Source organism: Pseudophryne corroboree, chromosome 2 (genome assembly GCF_028390025.1).
Source record: "Pseudophryne corroboree isolate aPseCor3 chromosome 2, aPseCor3.hap2, whole genome shotgun sequence".
Lineage (NCBI taxonomy): Eukaryota > Metazoa > Chordata > Amphibia > Anura > Myobatrachidae > Pseudophryne > Pseudophryne corroboree.
The window spans coordinates 247345063-247360453 of record NC_086445.1 but is presented as its reverse complement, the minus strand read 5'-3'; the positions used below and the strand labels follow the sequence as shown (position 1 = coordinate 247360453).

General features: G+C 43.9%; 1 protein-coding gene and 1 non-coding gene across 2 annotated transcripts in view; both read right to left on the bottom strand.

Moving 5' to 3' along the window:
- Positions 1 to 638: 638 nt before the first annotated feature.
- PA2G4 (proliferation-associated 2G4) overlaps positions 639 to 15391 on the bottom strand; it is a 153892-nt gene continuing 139139 nt past the window's right edge. Inside the window, exon 13 of the mRNA XM_063952627.1 lies at positions 639 to 2957. Within this exon, the coding sequence (XP_063808697.1) occupies positions 2904 to 2957 (54 nt within the window). The 3' untranslated portion in view covers positions 639 to 2903. The remainder of the gene's footprint in view (positions 2958 to 15391) is intronic.
- Positions 10737 to 10857, bottom strand: LOC135054174 (U5 spliceosomal RNA). Its single transcript, XR_010243410.1, has one exon. It is a non-coding gene; the product is annotated as a U5 spliceosomal RNA (small nuclear RNA).

Here is a 15391-nt window from a genome sequence, read left to right as displayed (position 1 = left end):
AAACCAGTAGGTAGGCGTTTTGAATCTGGAGATTCAATTACTTTAATATAAATCATATTAAATTATCAAGATCCAAAATTAGAATGACGTAAGAGTACGGTCATGAGGCCCCTGCAATAACCTTCATGGGATTAAAAAAACTAAACAGCATATCCGACGCTTTCCAAGCTGAGTAATGTTAGCAGCACTTTAAAAAGGAGGAGGTATCACACTGCAAACCTGCCACAGTACAAAGCATTTATGGACTGCAGTGAAATAGTGGCGTCTTTCTATATTTGTGTAAAGAAAAAAAAAAATATGTCAAAGTAGATCACAACATACTGCATTTTTGTCAAAGCAATAGGTTAACGAAAGCTAATTTCTCAAAGATTGATAAGGTTTACTGTGCAACACTTTATATAATATTAAATAAGCTTAACCACCAAAATATGTATAATATAGCTTTTGCAAAGCATGTATAATACAGTTATTGCAGTAATTAGACAAGCATTGTCCCAGTAAACTAGTTTGTAATAAGTTAATTCTCTGATGTAGTCAATTTTTGATACTGCACCAAATGGACAAAAGAACATTAAAATTACTACAAGCATCTCAACTTCAAAACAATCAAACAATATTGAATACTTTGCTAAAACATATACCAGTCAGTCAAATCCAATTTTATTTGGGAAAATATACAGATTGCAAGGGAATTTTATAACTTCTTGCAGGCATTTCTTTTTCCAAGAAATACATATCCAATAGTAAAATGGAGTAGAAAACGTATTACTTCCTTGTCGCAGTCCGTGATTTCACCCATCCTTGACTGCAACTGCCCCATAGGAAAATTGCACCATACGTCCTCCATCAGCACACAGATTTACCATGCACATGGGATTGCCCAATGTCTCTTCCTCATAAGAAAAAGTTTGTCCCGTCTTGTCACATTCATGTTAAATGTGTATAACCTCTTTGAAATGCAAAGCTTTAATTGAATCTAAGAGTTGGGCCAATTTCAGCCAGCAGTGTTTTCTTCAACATACAATTCATAAGATGGAAAATTACACTGAAGCCTCCTGCAGCAGACATCTGCTCAGGCAGGAGAGAAGTTCCCATAAAGAAGCTCCCACACATCTGGGAGTGAAGATCTTCCACACCTTGTATGTCCTGCGCAATCTACATTTCATTCTTAAAAAGTTACTTTTATTTATTACATGTTATAAAAATATATATTTTCCCCTATGTGGGGGGAGGGTTGGGTGGATGTGTGATCCAATAGTAACAAACTAAAATAAAAGGGGGAGATCCCATCACCAGTCTGCTGCACTGCACAATTTGAAGCAACAATGTCTCAAAGTGCTACAAATGGAATACCATTTTCACAGGAATAAAACCACAAACATTCTGAGAGCCATGAATAAGGAACACTGTACATTTTATTAATTAGCGCATCATGAATTATACCAGTTGCCATCTACCACTCTGTTCAGGTCATTTCATCTGGGTTTAGGAAGCATGTTTGTTCTCCCAATTTAGTGGTTCATGTTTCCATTCTCATACTTGTATATCCAGTCGTCTTAAAGTGTACCCATCACGCGCACACTGTTGTGGCATGTATTTTTTTGGGCTGACTATGGATATAGGGGGCATTCTTATGAATATTTACTCACCTCCTACCACAAAGTTCTTAGCTACTTAGTGTTGGTCATAGGAGCACATAATGGAACACAAGTAAGCCTTTATGGCTACAAAACAGATTTTGTCTGGGAAATTTATAGGCATGACAGTTACATAAATAAAATGAAAACGCTAAATAGACGTAACATACGACTATCACACTGTTATAAAAGAATGGCCATCACAGTCCACTCGTGGCCAAAAAAATGTAACTATTCAGTATTACTGGTAGCCAATTGATACACAAATCATAGAGATCATTTAGTCTACAACTATACCTACAACAAACTACTGGCTCCGTTTCTTTTAAATCCCCTTAATATAAAAGTTTTATTTTATCTCTCTAGGGACCGATTTCTAATGCTGAAACAGATCTGAGAATTGGGGAAAGTTTTTCTTTGGCACGTGATTCCTCAATATATACTTTTAAAGTAAATGGTCTTGCCATCACCTCTACTTAATTAGCCCCCTTCTTGACCAACAATTCATGTCTTATATATGCCGCACTGCATTATATGGGAAGTACAGTGCAGAAGAGGAATTCAGTGTAGGTGGTAAAAAGATTCTGAACAGAGGAGGCAGCTAAGAAATACAAACCAACTGGAGCAATGGCCATTAGGAAGAACGTATGGGACAGCAATGTAGAGAACTTCCTACAGATACCAAACGTAGTCCGTTATAAACTTGAGTAAATAAAAATAGGACATAACATTGCTTTCCAATAAGAATACAAAAAAAAAATTCCAAAGTTTCCATAATCTATTAAGTGCCCGGTGTGCTTTATAGCCTACAATGGATGATCCCAATTTCATCTTTCCAGTGACGTACCCAGAAATGGCATGAGATGCACACAGCAGTGAGTAGTACATGGTAGTCGGTAGCAGATTTACATGAGACTTCGTGGCAGCAGTTGTTTACACTTTAGGATGAAATATCCCAATCATAGAAAAACTTTAGACATTACTTTTAGAAAGAGGGGCTTAAGACTGGTTTTTATGCCTGATTTTATTTTTTGTCTTTATATATATATTTTTTTGGTTAAGTAGTCTTCAAAAAAGGCCCTTCCCTCAATGTCCATGTTTGTATCCAAAGAGGGTGGGGTATAGGCCTGGATCCTCTAGCGCTCTGAGCTCTCTCAGAGGCTATTAATGGTTTCAATTCATTTTTGGTGGGAGAGGGGAAGAGGCAAAAGTAACACAGATACTAAAAATAAACTGGCAGGTTGAACACTTCCAATAAGCTTTCCCTCACTCTGTGCCTTCATTATCTTCAGCAGTAGCCTGTTCAGCGTTCTTTGAAGCCTGCAATGTACAATATTTTAATATAAGGAAAAAAAAAAAAGTTAGTTACACATTTAAAACAGAAAATTGTGTGGAAAAGTAAAAAAATATGCTGCAGCTTAAGTTATGCTTCAATGAAGTGTACTTTTCATTTATATAAACCTGATTGTTACTAATGCCATTGCGAGAAATATGGAGCACACTTATCACTATTGAAGCCATCCCAATTCTGTTTCTAGCTTTCCAACTGTCCAATAAGAAACGGAGAGTTATGGTAGACTTACCATTGTTAACATTTTCTTTGGAGGTCCATAGGGGCCACAGAGGGGACAATGAGGTGTAGGTGGTGGTAAGGATCGGGCACCAAACAGTTAAAGCTTAAGGTATCCCAGGAATCTCCGGCTCCTCCATCCCTATATCCCACCTCCACCTCAGACTTCAGTTTTGTCAACAAGCCCAAGGCACAAGCAGTACACTCACGGGAACCGAACCAGTGATCAAGAAAATAATCCCATAGAAGCAAGGTGAGTCACGGTGGGCAACATGTGGACCCTATGGAACTCGAAGTTATAGTTCAAGGTAAGTCTACCATAACTCCTTTACTTCAGGCTCCATAGAGCTCCTCGGGGGAGTCAATGGGGATGTCCAAACGCAGTTGTTCAAGGGAGGGGACGCTACTGAGCAGATAGGAGAATGGCATCCAAAGGAAGCATCCTGAGGCGCAAATGTATCACATGCATAAAGTCTGAGAAAGGTGTGGACAGAAGACCAAGAGGCCACCTTGCACAGTTGTTTGGCAGACGCGCCACAGCGAGCTGCCCACGAAGGACCCACAGAGCGAGTAGAATGAGCAAGCTACTGTAGACGGCACAGGTAGGTCAGCCTGCGTGTAAGCCTGTGAGATCGTCATGCAAAGCCATCTGGCCAGAATCTGTTTTATCAGCTAGCCAGCCCCTCTTGTGGAATCTGTAAAGGACAAAGAGGGAATCAGATTTCTGGTTGGAACTGGTATGATCCACATAGATCTGAAAGTCACAGACCACATCCAAGGAGGCCTCCCCTGCCGAAAGGACCGATGAGTGGAAGGCCAGTACCACGATTCCTTCGTTAAAGGTGGAAATAGGACACTACAATAGGAAGGTAGCCAGGACTAGATCGAAGAACAGCCCTGTCTTGATGAAAGATCAGGAAGGACGAGACAGGAAAGCACCCCTAAATCTGACACAGTGTCGAAGCAATAGCCAATAGGAAAAAAGTCTTGAGGTCCACCGATTTCAGAGGTTCAAACGGAGACTCCTTAAGTGCCCGGAGAGCTACTGAGAAATCCCACGGAGCCTCTGGAGGGACTAATGGGAGGTTGAATTTAGATGACACCCTGAAGAAAGGTGCAGACATCTAGCAGAGAAGCAAAGCTACACTGGAACCATATGGACAGAGCACACACATGCACTTTCACAGAGGCCAAACTGAGTCTGAGAGCGCCAATCAGGCTTGAAGAAAGGCAAGGATCCAAGAAACCCCAAAAGACCAAAGGGTCATAGCGTCTTGCAGCTCACTACTGGAAGTATGTATGCCACAACCGGTAATCGATACGGGCAAAGGCTGGCTTCCGTGCTCTGCGCATGGTCTCGACTGCAGAACCAGAGTAACCTTTGGACCCTAAGATGGATGACTCAAGAGCCACGCCGTCAAAGACAGACTAGCTAGGACCGAGTGTAGACAGGGACCCTGAGACAACAGGTCAGGTCGTAGAGGAAGTGGAAAAAACATGTCTATGGAGAGATTCTATAATCGGAGAACCAATGACGCCTGGGCCATGCCAGAGCTACCAACAGAAAAGTGCCTCCTTCTTGCTTGAACTTCCAAAGAACCAGCGGAAGAAGGGAGACTGGAGAGAATACCTACTGCAGACAGAAGTTTACCTCACTGCCAGGGCGTCCACGAAGGCTGCTTCAGATGGCATGTACGTTGTGCCGGCTGAGGAAGTCCGTTTCCCTGGGATGAAGACTGCCGAGATGGCGTTTGCTTCCCCCCGGAGAATGTGTATTGCCAACAGTGTCTCCCTGATGGCTGAGTTAGGCTACCAGAGTGGCGATGTCGCACTAGATCTGGGCCAGCTGAGTACTCTGTAGACCGCTCGTAACTCCAGGACGTTGATTGGTAAGACACTTTCTGCGGGAGATCAATGGCCCCTAGTGTTTTCCAGTCACTGCGCCCCATCTGAGAGACTGGGTACTTCTTACCACAGATGCCAATCCGGAATCCAGAAGGTTCGACCGTTGTCCAAGTGAGCCGTCTGGAGCCACCAGATTAGAGACAGTCGAACCTCCGGTGAGAGGACCATCCTTTGGTACCAGTTCTGATGCAGTAGTCCGATCCACCTGGACAGTATGAGGTGTTGCAAGAGTGTGGAGTGAAACTGGGCATACTCCATGTCGAAAGTGGATACCATGGATCCCAGGACTTGCATTGCAGAGTGGATTGACACTGCTGGCAGTAAAAATTCCAATTGCTATCCAGGAGAGCTCCTAGATCTAGCATCCGTTGCGAAGATGTGAGGGATGACTTTTTCCAGTTGATTAGCCAGCCATGTTGCTGCAGGAAGGCAATAGGCCAGCTGAAGACGGCAGTAAAGGACCTCCAGAGCGTGGGGATCAGCAGGTCGTCCAGGTATGGGAGTATTCTGAACCCCTAACAACGCAACTGTGCCACCATAACAGTCATAAATTTGGTAAAATGGGAGCAGTAGAAAGACCAAAGGGCAGTGGCCGAAATTGGCAATGCTGGTGAAAGATAGCAAACCGTAGGAACCATTGAAGAGAGGGTGTAATAGGTACATGCAGATAATCATCCTGAATGTCCAGGGACACCATAAAGTTCCCAGGCTCCACAGCCAGGACAATAGAGCTAAAGTAATCATATGAAGCCTGGGCACCCTGACAAACATGTCAAGAGATTTGAGATTGAGGATAGGTTGATGAGACACATTGGGTTTCTGAACCAGGAACAGGGTAGGGTAGAAACCTGTCCGCGTTGTGACCAAGGGACTGGCAATATTGCTGGAGGGCCAGAGCCTTGCTTGGTTCCAATAGGGGGAGATGTGTCTGTGCAAAACATTGCTGAGGGGGACGTTTCCAGAGTGAGACAGCGTACCCATGAGAGACTACTTCTTGCACACAGGCATCTGTGGTGGTCTGACGGCAGGTGTGTGCGAACTGAAGAAGCCAGCCCCCTACCCTGGGATCCCCCGGGGGAGGCCTGCTCCGTCAGGCTGAGGGCGTGTCTTCAGACTTGGCAGTTGGATGTCTGGCAGCCCAGGCCTATTAGGTTATGGGCTATGTGGTCTTTGTGGACTCTCTGCGGAAGGACTGATCTTTAGCTTTGCCTTGAGGGCGAAAGGACTAAAAAGTGGATGTCTGAGACCGCAGAGCAGAGGACAGGAAAGCAGTCTTGGCGGCCACCAGAGCAGCCACGATTTTGTCCAACTCTGTTCCCGCTTTTCCAGAGGATGTGGCAGGGTACCACCGAGGTAGCAGACCCTGGAAGCCAGGAGACCAGCATCCAGAACCGCTTCCCAGATGTAAGATGCTGCCTCCCTGATAAGAATTATGCGAGACAGTTGTTCCTGGGAAACGTCAGAGAGAAGGCCTTCCTCCATAGTCTCTGCCAAGCTCTCAATGGCCTTGGCAACCCAGGCAGCGGCCATGGCAGGCCTTGTAATAGCTCCTGTAAGGGAATAGACAGATTTGAGACAGGCTTCAATACTCCTATCAGTAGTCTTCTATAAAGGAAGATCTTGTAGGGATAGCTAAAGTAGAGGTTTTAACCTAACGGAATACATGAGAATCCACCGCTGGGGAAACCTTCCACTTAGCACAAAATAGGATTTTGGTACTTACCAGGTAAATCCTTTTCTTTGAATCCATAGGGGGCACTGGAGTACTCTTGGGATATGGGCGGCGTAGCAGAACAAAGGCACTGAATATTTAAATTTAGAACTCTCCACCCCTCCATATCCCTAGAGTACCTCAGTGTACGAACCCAGTGTTTTTACTGAGCGAACTACTATAGAGAGGTTGACAATGGAGAATTCCTATAACATAACGGACAACAACAAAGTTGACCCATAACGTTAGTGTCAACTAAACAGTTGACAGCATAACCGATAGACCTTTATAGTTTGAACCAATCGGTTAAAATGTGTTACCATAAGCTCCTTTGAGCTTAATACAAACCAGGTAAAACGTGTTACCCTAAGCTCCTCTGAGCTTAAAACAACCCAGGTAAAACTGCTCTGGGTGGGCGTCCAGTGCCCCCTATGGATTCAAAGAAAAGGATTTACCTGGTAAGTACCAAAATCCTATTTTCTTTTTCATCCACTAGGGGTCACTGGAGTACTCTTGGGACGTACCAAAGCTTCCCTCGTGGGCGGGAGAGCTGTTTGACACTTGTAACAGTAGGCAGCCAAAGCTAGATGCTGATGCCGCAACCATTCATAACGTGTAAACGTGCACAAACGTGGTGCACTGAAGGCTATGTAGCCGCGTCGTAGACGCTCCACGACCCGCTGGGTCTGACATTCCCACAGAACCTGTGGGATGAGCTATTACTGACGTAGGCGATTGTAACTTAGCCTTAAAGTAAGCCTGACTTGTAGTCATTATTATCCCACTGGATAATGTCTGCTGAGAAACTGGCTAACCCCAGTTGGCAGCATTATAGAGAACAAACAACGTATCCGTATCACGTACTGTAGACGTTCGGAACATATATAAACGCGTAATGCGTGTACCACATTCAAAATTCTAGAATGTGCTGTCAACACAGGAACCACTATTGGTTTATTGATGTGAAGAATAAGAAAGCGGAATTCGTCCGAAGATCTGCTTTGTCATGAGAAAACTCAAATACGGTGGCTTGGAATACAAGGCACCCAAATATGAAAACAAAACCCTTGCCGAAGCTAAGGCTAGAAGAAAAATGTTTTCCCAAGTGAGAAACCTAATCCCCATTTATTGTAAGGGTTCAAAATATGAAAACTGTAAGAAATCTGAACCCAACCTCAAGTCACCTGGCGCTGTAGGTGGGATAAATGGAGGCTGCACTTTGATGACACCTTGTAGAAAGGTGTGTACAGACGCAATAGAGTCAAACGTCTTTGAAAATAAGTTGACCACACAGATACCTGCACCCTCAGTGCAGATAAACGCAGTTTTCCATCCCACCCCGTTTAACAGAATACGGGTAACTTGAAGGATGATGTCGGAAACTTCCGAGCTTTACCACCTATGTAAGCACACCAAATTTTGTAATAATGAGCTGCTTTAAGCGGCTTACTAGCTCGTAACATGGTTGGTATAATACTGTAATGCCCTATTTCTTTTCTTAAGAGGGCGGTCTGAACCCTCACCCCGTCAACCGCAGCTGCGGTACATAGGTAATAGGTACATAGGTAACTATGGGTAAAAGAACGTTCCCTGTTGTAACAGGCTGGACGTATTATGAGCGGGCCAAGATCGTGTGCAAGTATTCCTTGGAGATTCGAGAAGCAAGCTCTCCGAAACCCATGAGATATCACTAGTATGACTGTGACGAACTGTCTTATGATCCGTTTTGGCAACGGAGAGAGCAGCGGAAAATGGTGGAGCCAGATACACGATGCTGAATGACCACACGAATGTGAGAGACTCCACCGCCACTGCCCTTGTGATCTGTTGTTTTGTACACATACTGAGCTTTTGTAATTGTGGCGAGATGCCATCATGTATACCTGAGGGTAACCCCCTTCTGTGGACTCACATATGAAACACCTCTGGATTTAATGTCCAGTTTTCAGGATCTAAATCCTGACGGGTGAGATCATCTGTCTAACAGATGTCCACTCACGGAATGAACCCCGTTGACATTATCACATAATGGTGTTCTGGGCAAATGAGGATTCGAGTTACCTGCCGCATTGCCATGCGGCTTCTTGGTTCTCCCTGGTTGTTGTGTATGCAACTCCCGTTGCGTTGTCTGACTGTTGGTCAGACTGAAAGCGAAGCATGTAGTGCATTGTAAAATGCACGGAGTTCCAGGACATTTATCGACAGCAATCTGTCGTGATCCGTTTCAGAACCTCTGTCGCTGATCTTTTTTAACTACAACTCCTGAACCTCTGAGACTCTCGTCCAGATTATATACACCCTCGCCCCTCTGTGGGAAACGCGAGTGAAGGCCGGCGAACTAAATCGCTTTGAAACACATCATTATTCTTAACAGGCGAATACAGCAATGTACCGCTAGTGTGCGTGTTTTGCACTAATTACTAGATGTACATTTGTTCTTGCTGGTGTAGTAGGTAAATGTCTTCGATTTACCGTATTTATAATCTTACCTAGGAATTGACGTCGTTTAGACGGAATTAGATGCGATTATTTTTGAACTTGATCTGCCACCGCAGTATACATTAGTAGCGCAAGTTAAAGGAACTTTGTGGAGACAGAGTTCTTATGAGCAGATCGTCTAAGTATGGAACGATGGTCACTGGCAGGTCTCTGAGATGAGCCATCATCACCAACATCACTTTGGTAAATACCCGAGGCGTTGACAAGAAGCCAAATGGTAGACCTGAAATGGTTAATGGTTGTGGCGTTTTGCAAACGCTAGAACCTGTGATGACCAAACCGGAATGGGTAAATACGCATTGTGAAGATCAAGTGAAATTATGCAATTTTGTGGCTCCAATATGCAAATACTAACCGCAGAAAATCCATTTTCAAACTGCATTAAGTGACTTGCTGATTGAGACTGCGACGGAGCTGTCTGGTTTTGTTACCCCAAACAGAGGGGAATAAGTAACCCTGACTCTGTTGGTGTACTACTGCCTGGTTATAAAGACAGCTGAAAACTAGCAGAGACTAAATGGCAACCTGCCAAACCGTTCGACAGAGGCAGTCTTATCCTTTAATCTGTAAATAGCTGAGACATCCATGAGTTGATGTCTGGAAACCCCGCAAATGTAACGTGTAAAGACGCGCTTCCACATTGGAAAATGGAGATGGCCTAAGAGGTCATCAAGCCACTGGCTTGCTGACTGTAGCGTCCTGTCGTTACAAGGCGTGACTGTTTTGTACCACCGCCTTGAAAAAACTGAAGTCTAAAGGGATTAAACGCCGGCACAAGTATTTCCGTTTTGATACTGGATGCGGTAATGGCTGAATATCAAATTTAGGACCAAACAAGCTCTGGCCTTGTCGCGCTTAAACTAGCGACGATGAAAAGTGAGAATCGAAGTAACCGGCGTTAGCAGAAGCTTTACAGATATACTCTGCAGCTTCTTTTAACAGTTTATTGTTTCCATACATAGTCTAGTGACCCAAATGTATCTTGGGTCTTTATAATGTTTGACACAGACGCATTTACCAATGGCGGATCGCGTCATTTTGGAAACGATTAAATAGTGGTTAGAGTCTACTCAGTCTCTGTAAAAACGTAGACATTGACTCACTGGGCCGCACTATCTGAGTGCTGGACTAATGTACCCTTCTCACTCGTAGTTATCGGTGTGAGATTTGACATAGAATCGTGCATTAAATTATAAGACCAGTTAAATAAACACCCTGGTACCCAAAGGGAAATTGGCCCTTTGGAAAGACTGTCCTTCGTTAGTGCTGGTGGAGTAACTTCCGAGACTCCGTTACCGCTCTTTTAATTTGAATTGCCAATGCAATTTTTAGTCTGCGCTAGAGCCTTACTCGCTATGCAGACAGACACCACAATAGTCAACGGACAGACACTTGCACGACTTATTGAAGTTATTATCATATATATATTTTATTGCTGAAAAGCATATTTATATGAAACTCATGGTTGTTTCTCTCAACGGAAATCTGTAGTAAAAAGCGAAAGCTTTATTCGATCTGAAGAGAAACCAGAGTATTCTTTATGTGAAAAGCAATTCACATGGGCATGTGAAACCCGAACCAAATTCCCACTAACACCCCTGCGCCTCTGGTGGCTTAGAGATGTAGGGCAGGAATGTTCCAGAATTACAAACTGGAAAAACAACAGGAAGCATGTTAAAATGGCCCCTTTGCCATGCTGACTGTGATAATCACCTGAACAAGTTACAATTGTTCAGTGTTAATATAGCCTCTTATACAGTATAATCACAGTATGGGTACAACACATGCTCTATGAATAAATATATATATAGATATATATATAGGCTCAATAGCCTATGATAATTACAGACATTAATATATATATGCTCAATAGGCTATTATACAGCATTAATATAGGCTCAATAGCCTATTTGATAATCACAGATATTAATATATAGGCTCAATAGCCTATTATACAGTGATAATCACATACATTAATATAGGCTCAATAGCCTATTATACAGTGATCATCACAGATATTAATATATATAGGCTCAATAGCCTATTATACATGATAATCATTAATATTCTGATATCACAGGACAGGTTATAATACATGTCTGCATTATTTACTGTCACCTCTGGCTGCATATATAACTGCTGTTTATATATGTATTTTACATACCCTTTCAGCAGTGAGTCGCCCGATTCCACCGCCCCCCTTCCCCCCTTCTCAGGAACAGCCGGGAAGACTTGCAGGGAGGCTTGCAGGGAGGCTGGCATCTGCGGTGCTGGGCGGTCGGACGGAGCAGCGGCCCGGTTGTCACCCTGTTAACGCTGTTAGTGAGCGTCTGCGGGTGGATGTTGTCGGCCGGACGGAGCGGCTGGGACGGGCGGACGTAGCGCTGCAGTCTGGAGCGAGTCTCAGACGTAGCGGCTGGGCGCTGTGGTGGGCGGTGCGTGGAAGCGGTATTCACTGTGACCCACCTAGCGGGGCGGCAGCCTGCGCTGACCGCCCCATTCCCCAGCTTACCTTCCTCCTATTCAAGGCTGCGACGGGGCTTCTCTGTGTAAGCTCCGTCCAGCTTTCAAGTCATCTTGTTCCTGGCTGCGACGGGGCTTCTTTCTGTAAGCTCCGTCCAGCTTGTTCCTGGCTGTGACGGGGCTTCTTCTGTAAGCTCCGTCCAGCTCGTCTTTGATAACTTCTTGCTGGCTGTGACGGGGCTTCTTTATGTAAGCTCCGTCCAGCTCTTTGATCATTTCTTCCTGGCTGTGACGGGGCTTCTTTCTGTAAGCTCCGTCCAGCTGTTGCAGGAGACAGTGGGCTGCCTGTGGCTGTGAGGGTGCTCTTTGTGAGGACCGACACGCCATGCGCTGCCTTGCAGCGGCACCATCCCGGACCCATGTTTTTCCAGAAACTGGGAAGGGATGTGCTAAGTGTAAAATGAAAAAAAAAAAAAAAATCAAAATGAAAAATTAATAAATCTTCCATCCAAGTGTGGGAATCCCACAAGCCGATGTTAGTGCTTTGAGCATAGAAAAAACACTGGGTTCGTACACTGAGGTACTCTAGGGATATGGAGGGGTGGAGAGTTCTAAATTTAAATATTCAGTGCCTTTGTTCTGCTACGCCGCCCATATCCCAAGAGTACTCCAGTGACCCCTAGTGGATGAAAAAGAAATAGCTGCTGGAATAGGGTAGAATGAAGCTAGGGGCTTTCACACCTGAAACTTACCAGGGGTATTCCAAGCTTCATGTATGAGCTCTGTAAAATGTTCAGACTGAGAAAATTAAGCTTTAACTACCTTCTGGTGCTTAAATAGTTGGGATTTCTTTGGTTGAGGAACAGGTTCCTCATCATCTATATGAATAGATTTGACAGCCTTTACTAGCACAGACATCCAAGGTAGACTGACGCTCTTCTTCCCCTGAGGGGTACGTGAAAAAGACATCTGCCTCTCCAAATGACACCTCAGAATCTGAAAGCTGCGTAGACAGAGGATGGCACAGCAAGCCTAGTGGCATTAGTGGGCACCAATCTATCACCCTGTAACATCTGTTGAAAGGCAGTAGAAGCAGAAGCTAGACTTTGTACTGAAGTAGAGAGTACGACCACCCAGGGAGGTGTCAAAGTTGCTAGGCGTTCAGCTATCTGTGCCAGAATATGTGAAAAGGAAGCCATGGGGGGGGTCCTGCACAGGAGCTGGAGTAGCCGGCTGGGCAGGTGGTAAGATGCACATAAATCATCCCGTACAATGTCCTGAGGGAATAAAACTGCTGAACAGGACCTGCATGAGACCAATAGAGGTGCACGGTGATAAACTTCACAAACACCGGTAGCTGTGAAGTATCAGAACCCTTTAAACACTTGTTTTTAGGGTTCAAAAAGAAAAGAAAAAAGGGAAAGGTATAAGCGGACAGTAGAAAGATATCAGACAGCAGAGCCAGCACAAGTCACAGACAATGAGGAATACAATATAATGAACTAGAATGGGCACTAATCAACTACACATACCACAGTGACTGGTAGGCTATAGTGCTGTATAACCTAGTTCCTAGGAGAGGTATACAGGGAGATTGAACCCAGCATTCTCAGAGGCCTGTAGCTGCAGAGTGAAAATGGCTGCTGTGGGTTTCCGAGGGGAGGAGCAGCTCTGAGGCGGGAAGACCGCAGTGGAATGGTGCTGTGAGCTGGGGGAGGGGATGCAGGGAGAGGGCTGACCTTCCCTATGCAGACAAACCACATATACCCTGGCCTCTGTTAATGCAGGCCTGCGCCAGTAAAGTTTCCCCTGGTGGTCTAGTGGAGTCCCGGACAAACCGGTGTCCTCATCAGCACCTCCGGTCAGTCTTCTAAGACCGGAGGTAGGACTGCGCAAAAGACACGAGCGGGAACCCGCCTTAACTGTCCCTCCAAGTGCCAGCTGCAGTCAGGAGATCCTCCTGTGGAACCGTGCTAGTAGTGCTCTCAGGCACCCTGTGGAAATACCAGACCTGGGGCGGGGGTGATGAAGCAGCAGCGATGGACCGGAGCATCCTGGTATATGTAAAGCTTTAACTGTTTGGTGCCCAGTCCTTACTACCACCTACACCCCATTGTCTTTTCTGTGCAGCCCTATGGAACCCAAAGAAAAAAATAACATTTTTGGGTATTCTGGCTATAGGCACCGTTTTTAAAATATAATAGCTTATACAGTACTTCAGAAACAAACACCTACAATCAAGTAGTCCCCTGGCGCTAACAAGATAGTTAAATTCAATTGTAATAAACATGTATGTCCCAAAAAACAAATAAAAATCTGATGCAGCTCACTGCAGAGCTGGGGGACCTCTCCACCCCCTGCAAAAAAAACAGTTACCACAGAAAAAAAAAACCCACAAATACAGACAGCGCTACCAGATTTCTTATTAAAATACAAATTTATTTAATTTATTCTGTTATCATTAAACTTTCATTAACCATTCTCATCTCTAAGGCTAATTTGCATACATTTATAATATTGGTATTTAAAATAATGGCCTAATCAATGAACAATCATACCATAAAACTCTGTTCCCTATACCACTTAATACTCCCCTGCTGCACAGAGCCTCCAGCTGTAATCAATTACCTAACACTGTTTCACTTGAATATTGAGTGTAACAGTTTAGTATTTAATACGTTGATACAAAGAATACCAGTTCTGATTCAGATGTAAAATGTCTCTATTCCATTCCAGATAGGAGTATATATTATACTAATACTTTTTGTAGCAAAAGAATCACCTATTTCGAATCAAGTTGTATATTTGAGACTCTTTGCTTCCAACAGTTCATATGAAATGTAGATATTTAGACAGCTGTTTACTTTCTTTTGTAGAATAAATTTTGATTGTGCACAATCCATATCAATAATTATTTGATTTAGTTGATTAAATGTGCATGCATATATGAATTGATCTCAAAGCAGCAGAGTTAATATAATGTCTCAGCAGACATTTAAAACATGGCCATGTTAAAATCCCGTCTTTACCGCAGTTACTTCTGGGTTTCTTTTTACCAAGCTCCCGGCTTCTGGTGCCAAATACTTTTATCCAAAGCCTTATCCGGAGACCCAGATTCCTTCTCCGCACAGCAGCCGTCTCGCTGCGCAGCGGTCACGGGGACCCGTGACCGCTGCGCAGCGAGACGGCTGCTGTGCGGAGAAGGAATCTGGGTCTCCGGATAAGGCTTTGGATAAAAGTATTTGGCACCAGAAGCCGGGAGCTTGGTAAAAAGAAACCCAGAAGTAACTGCGGTAAAGACGGGATTTTAACATGGCCATGTTTTAAATGTCTGCTGAGACATTATATTAACTCTGCTGCTTTGAGATCAATTCATATATGCATGCACATTTAATCAACTAAATCAAATAATTATTGATATGGATTGTGCACAATCAAAATTTATTCTACAAAAGAAAGTAAACAGCTGTCTAAATATCTACATTTCATATGAAATGTAGGAAGCAAAGAGTCTCAAATATACAACTTGATTCGAAATAGGTGATTCTTTTGCTACAAAAAGTATTAGTATAATATATACTCCTATCTGGAATGGAATAGAGACAT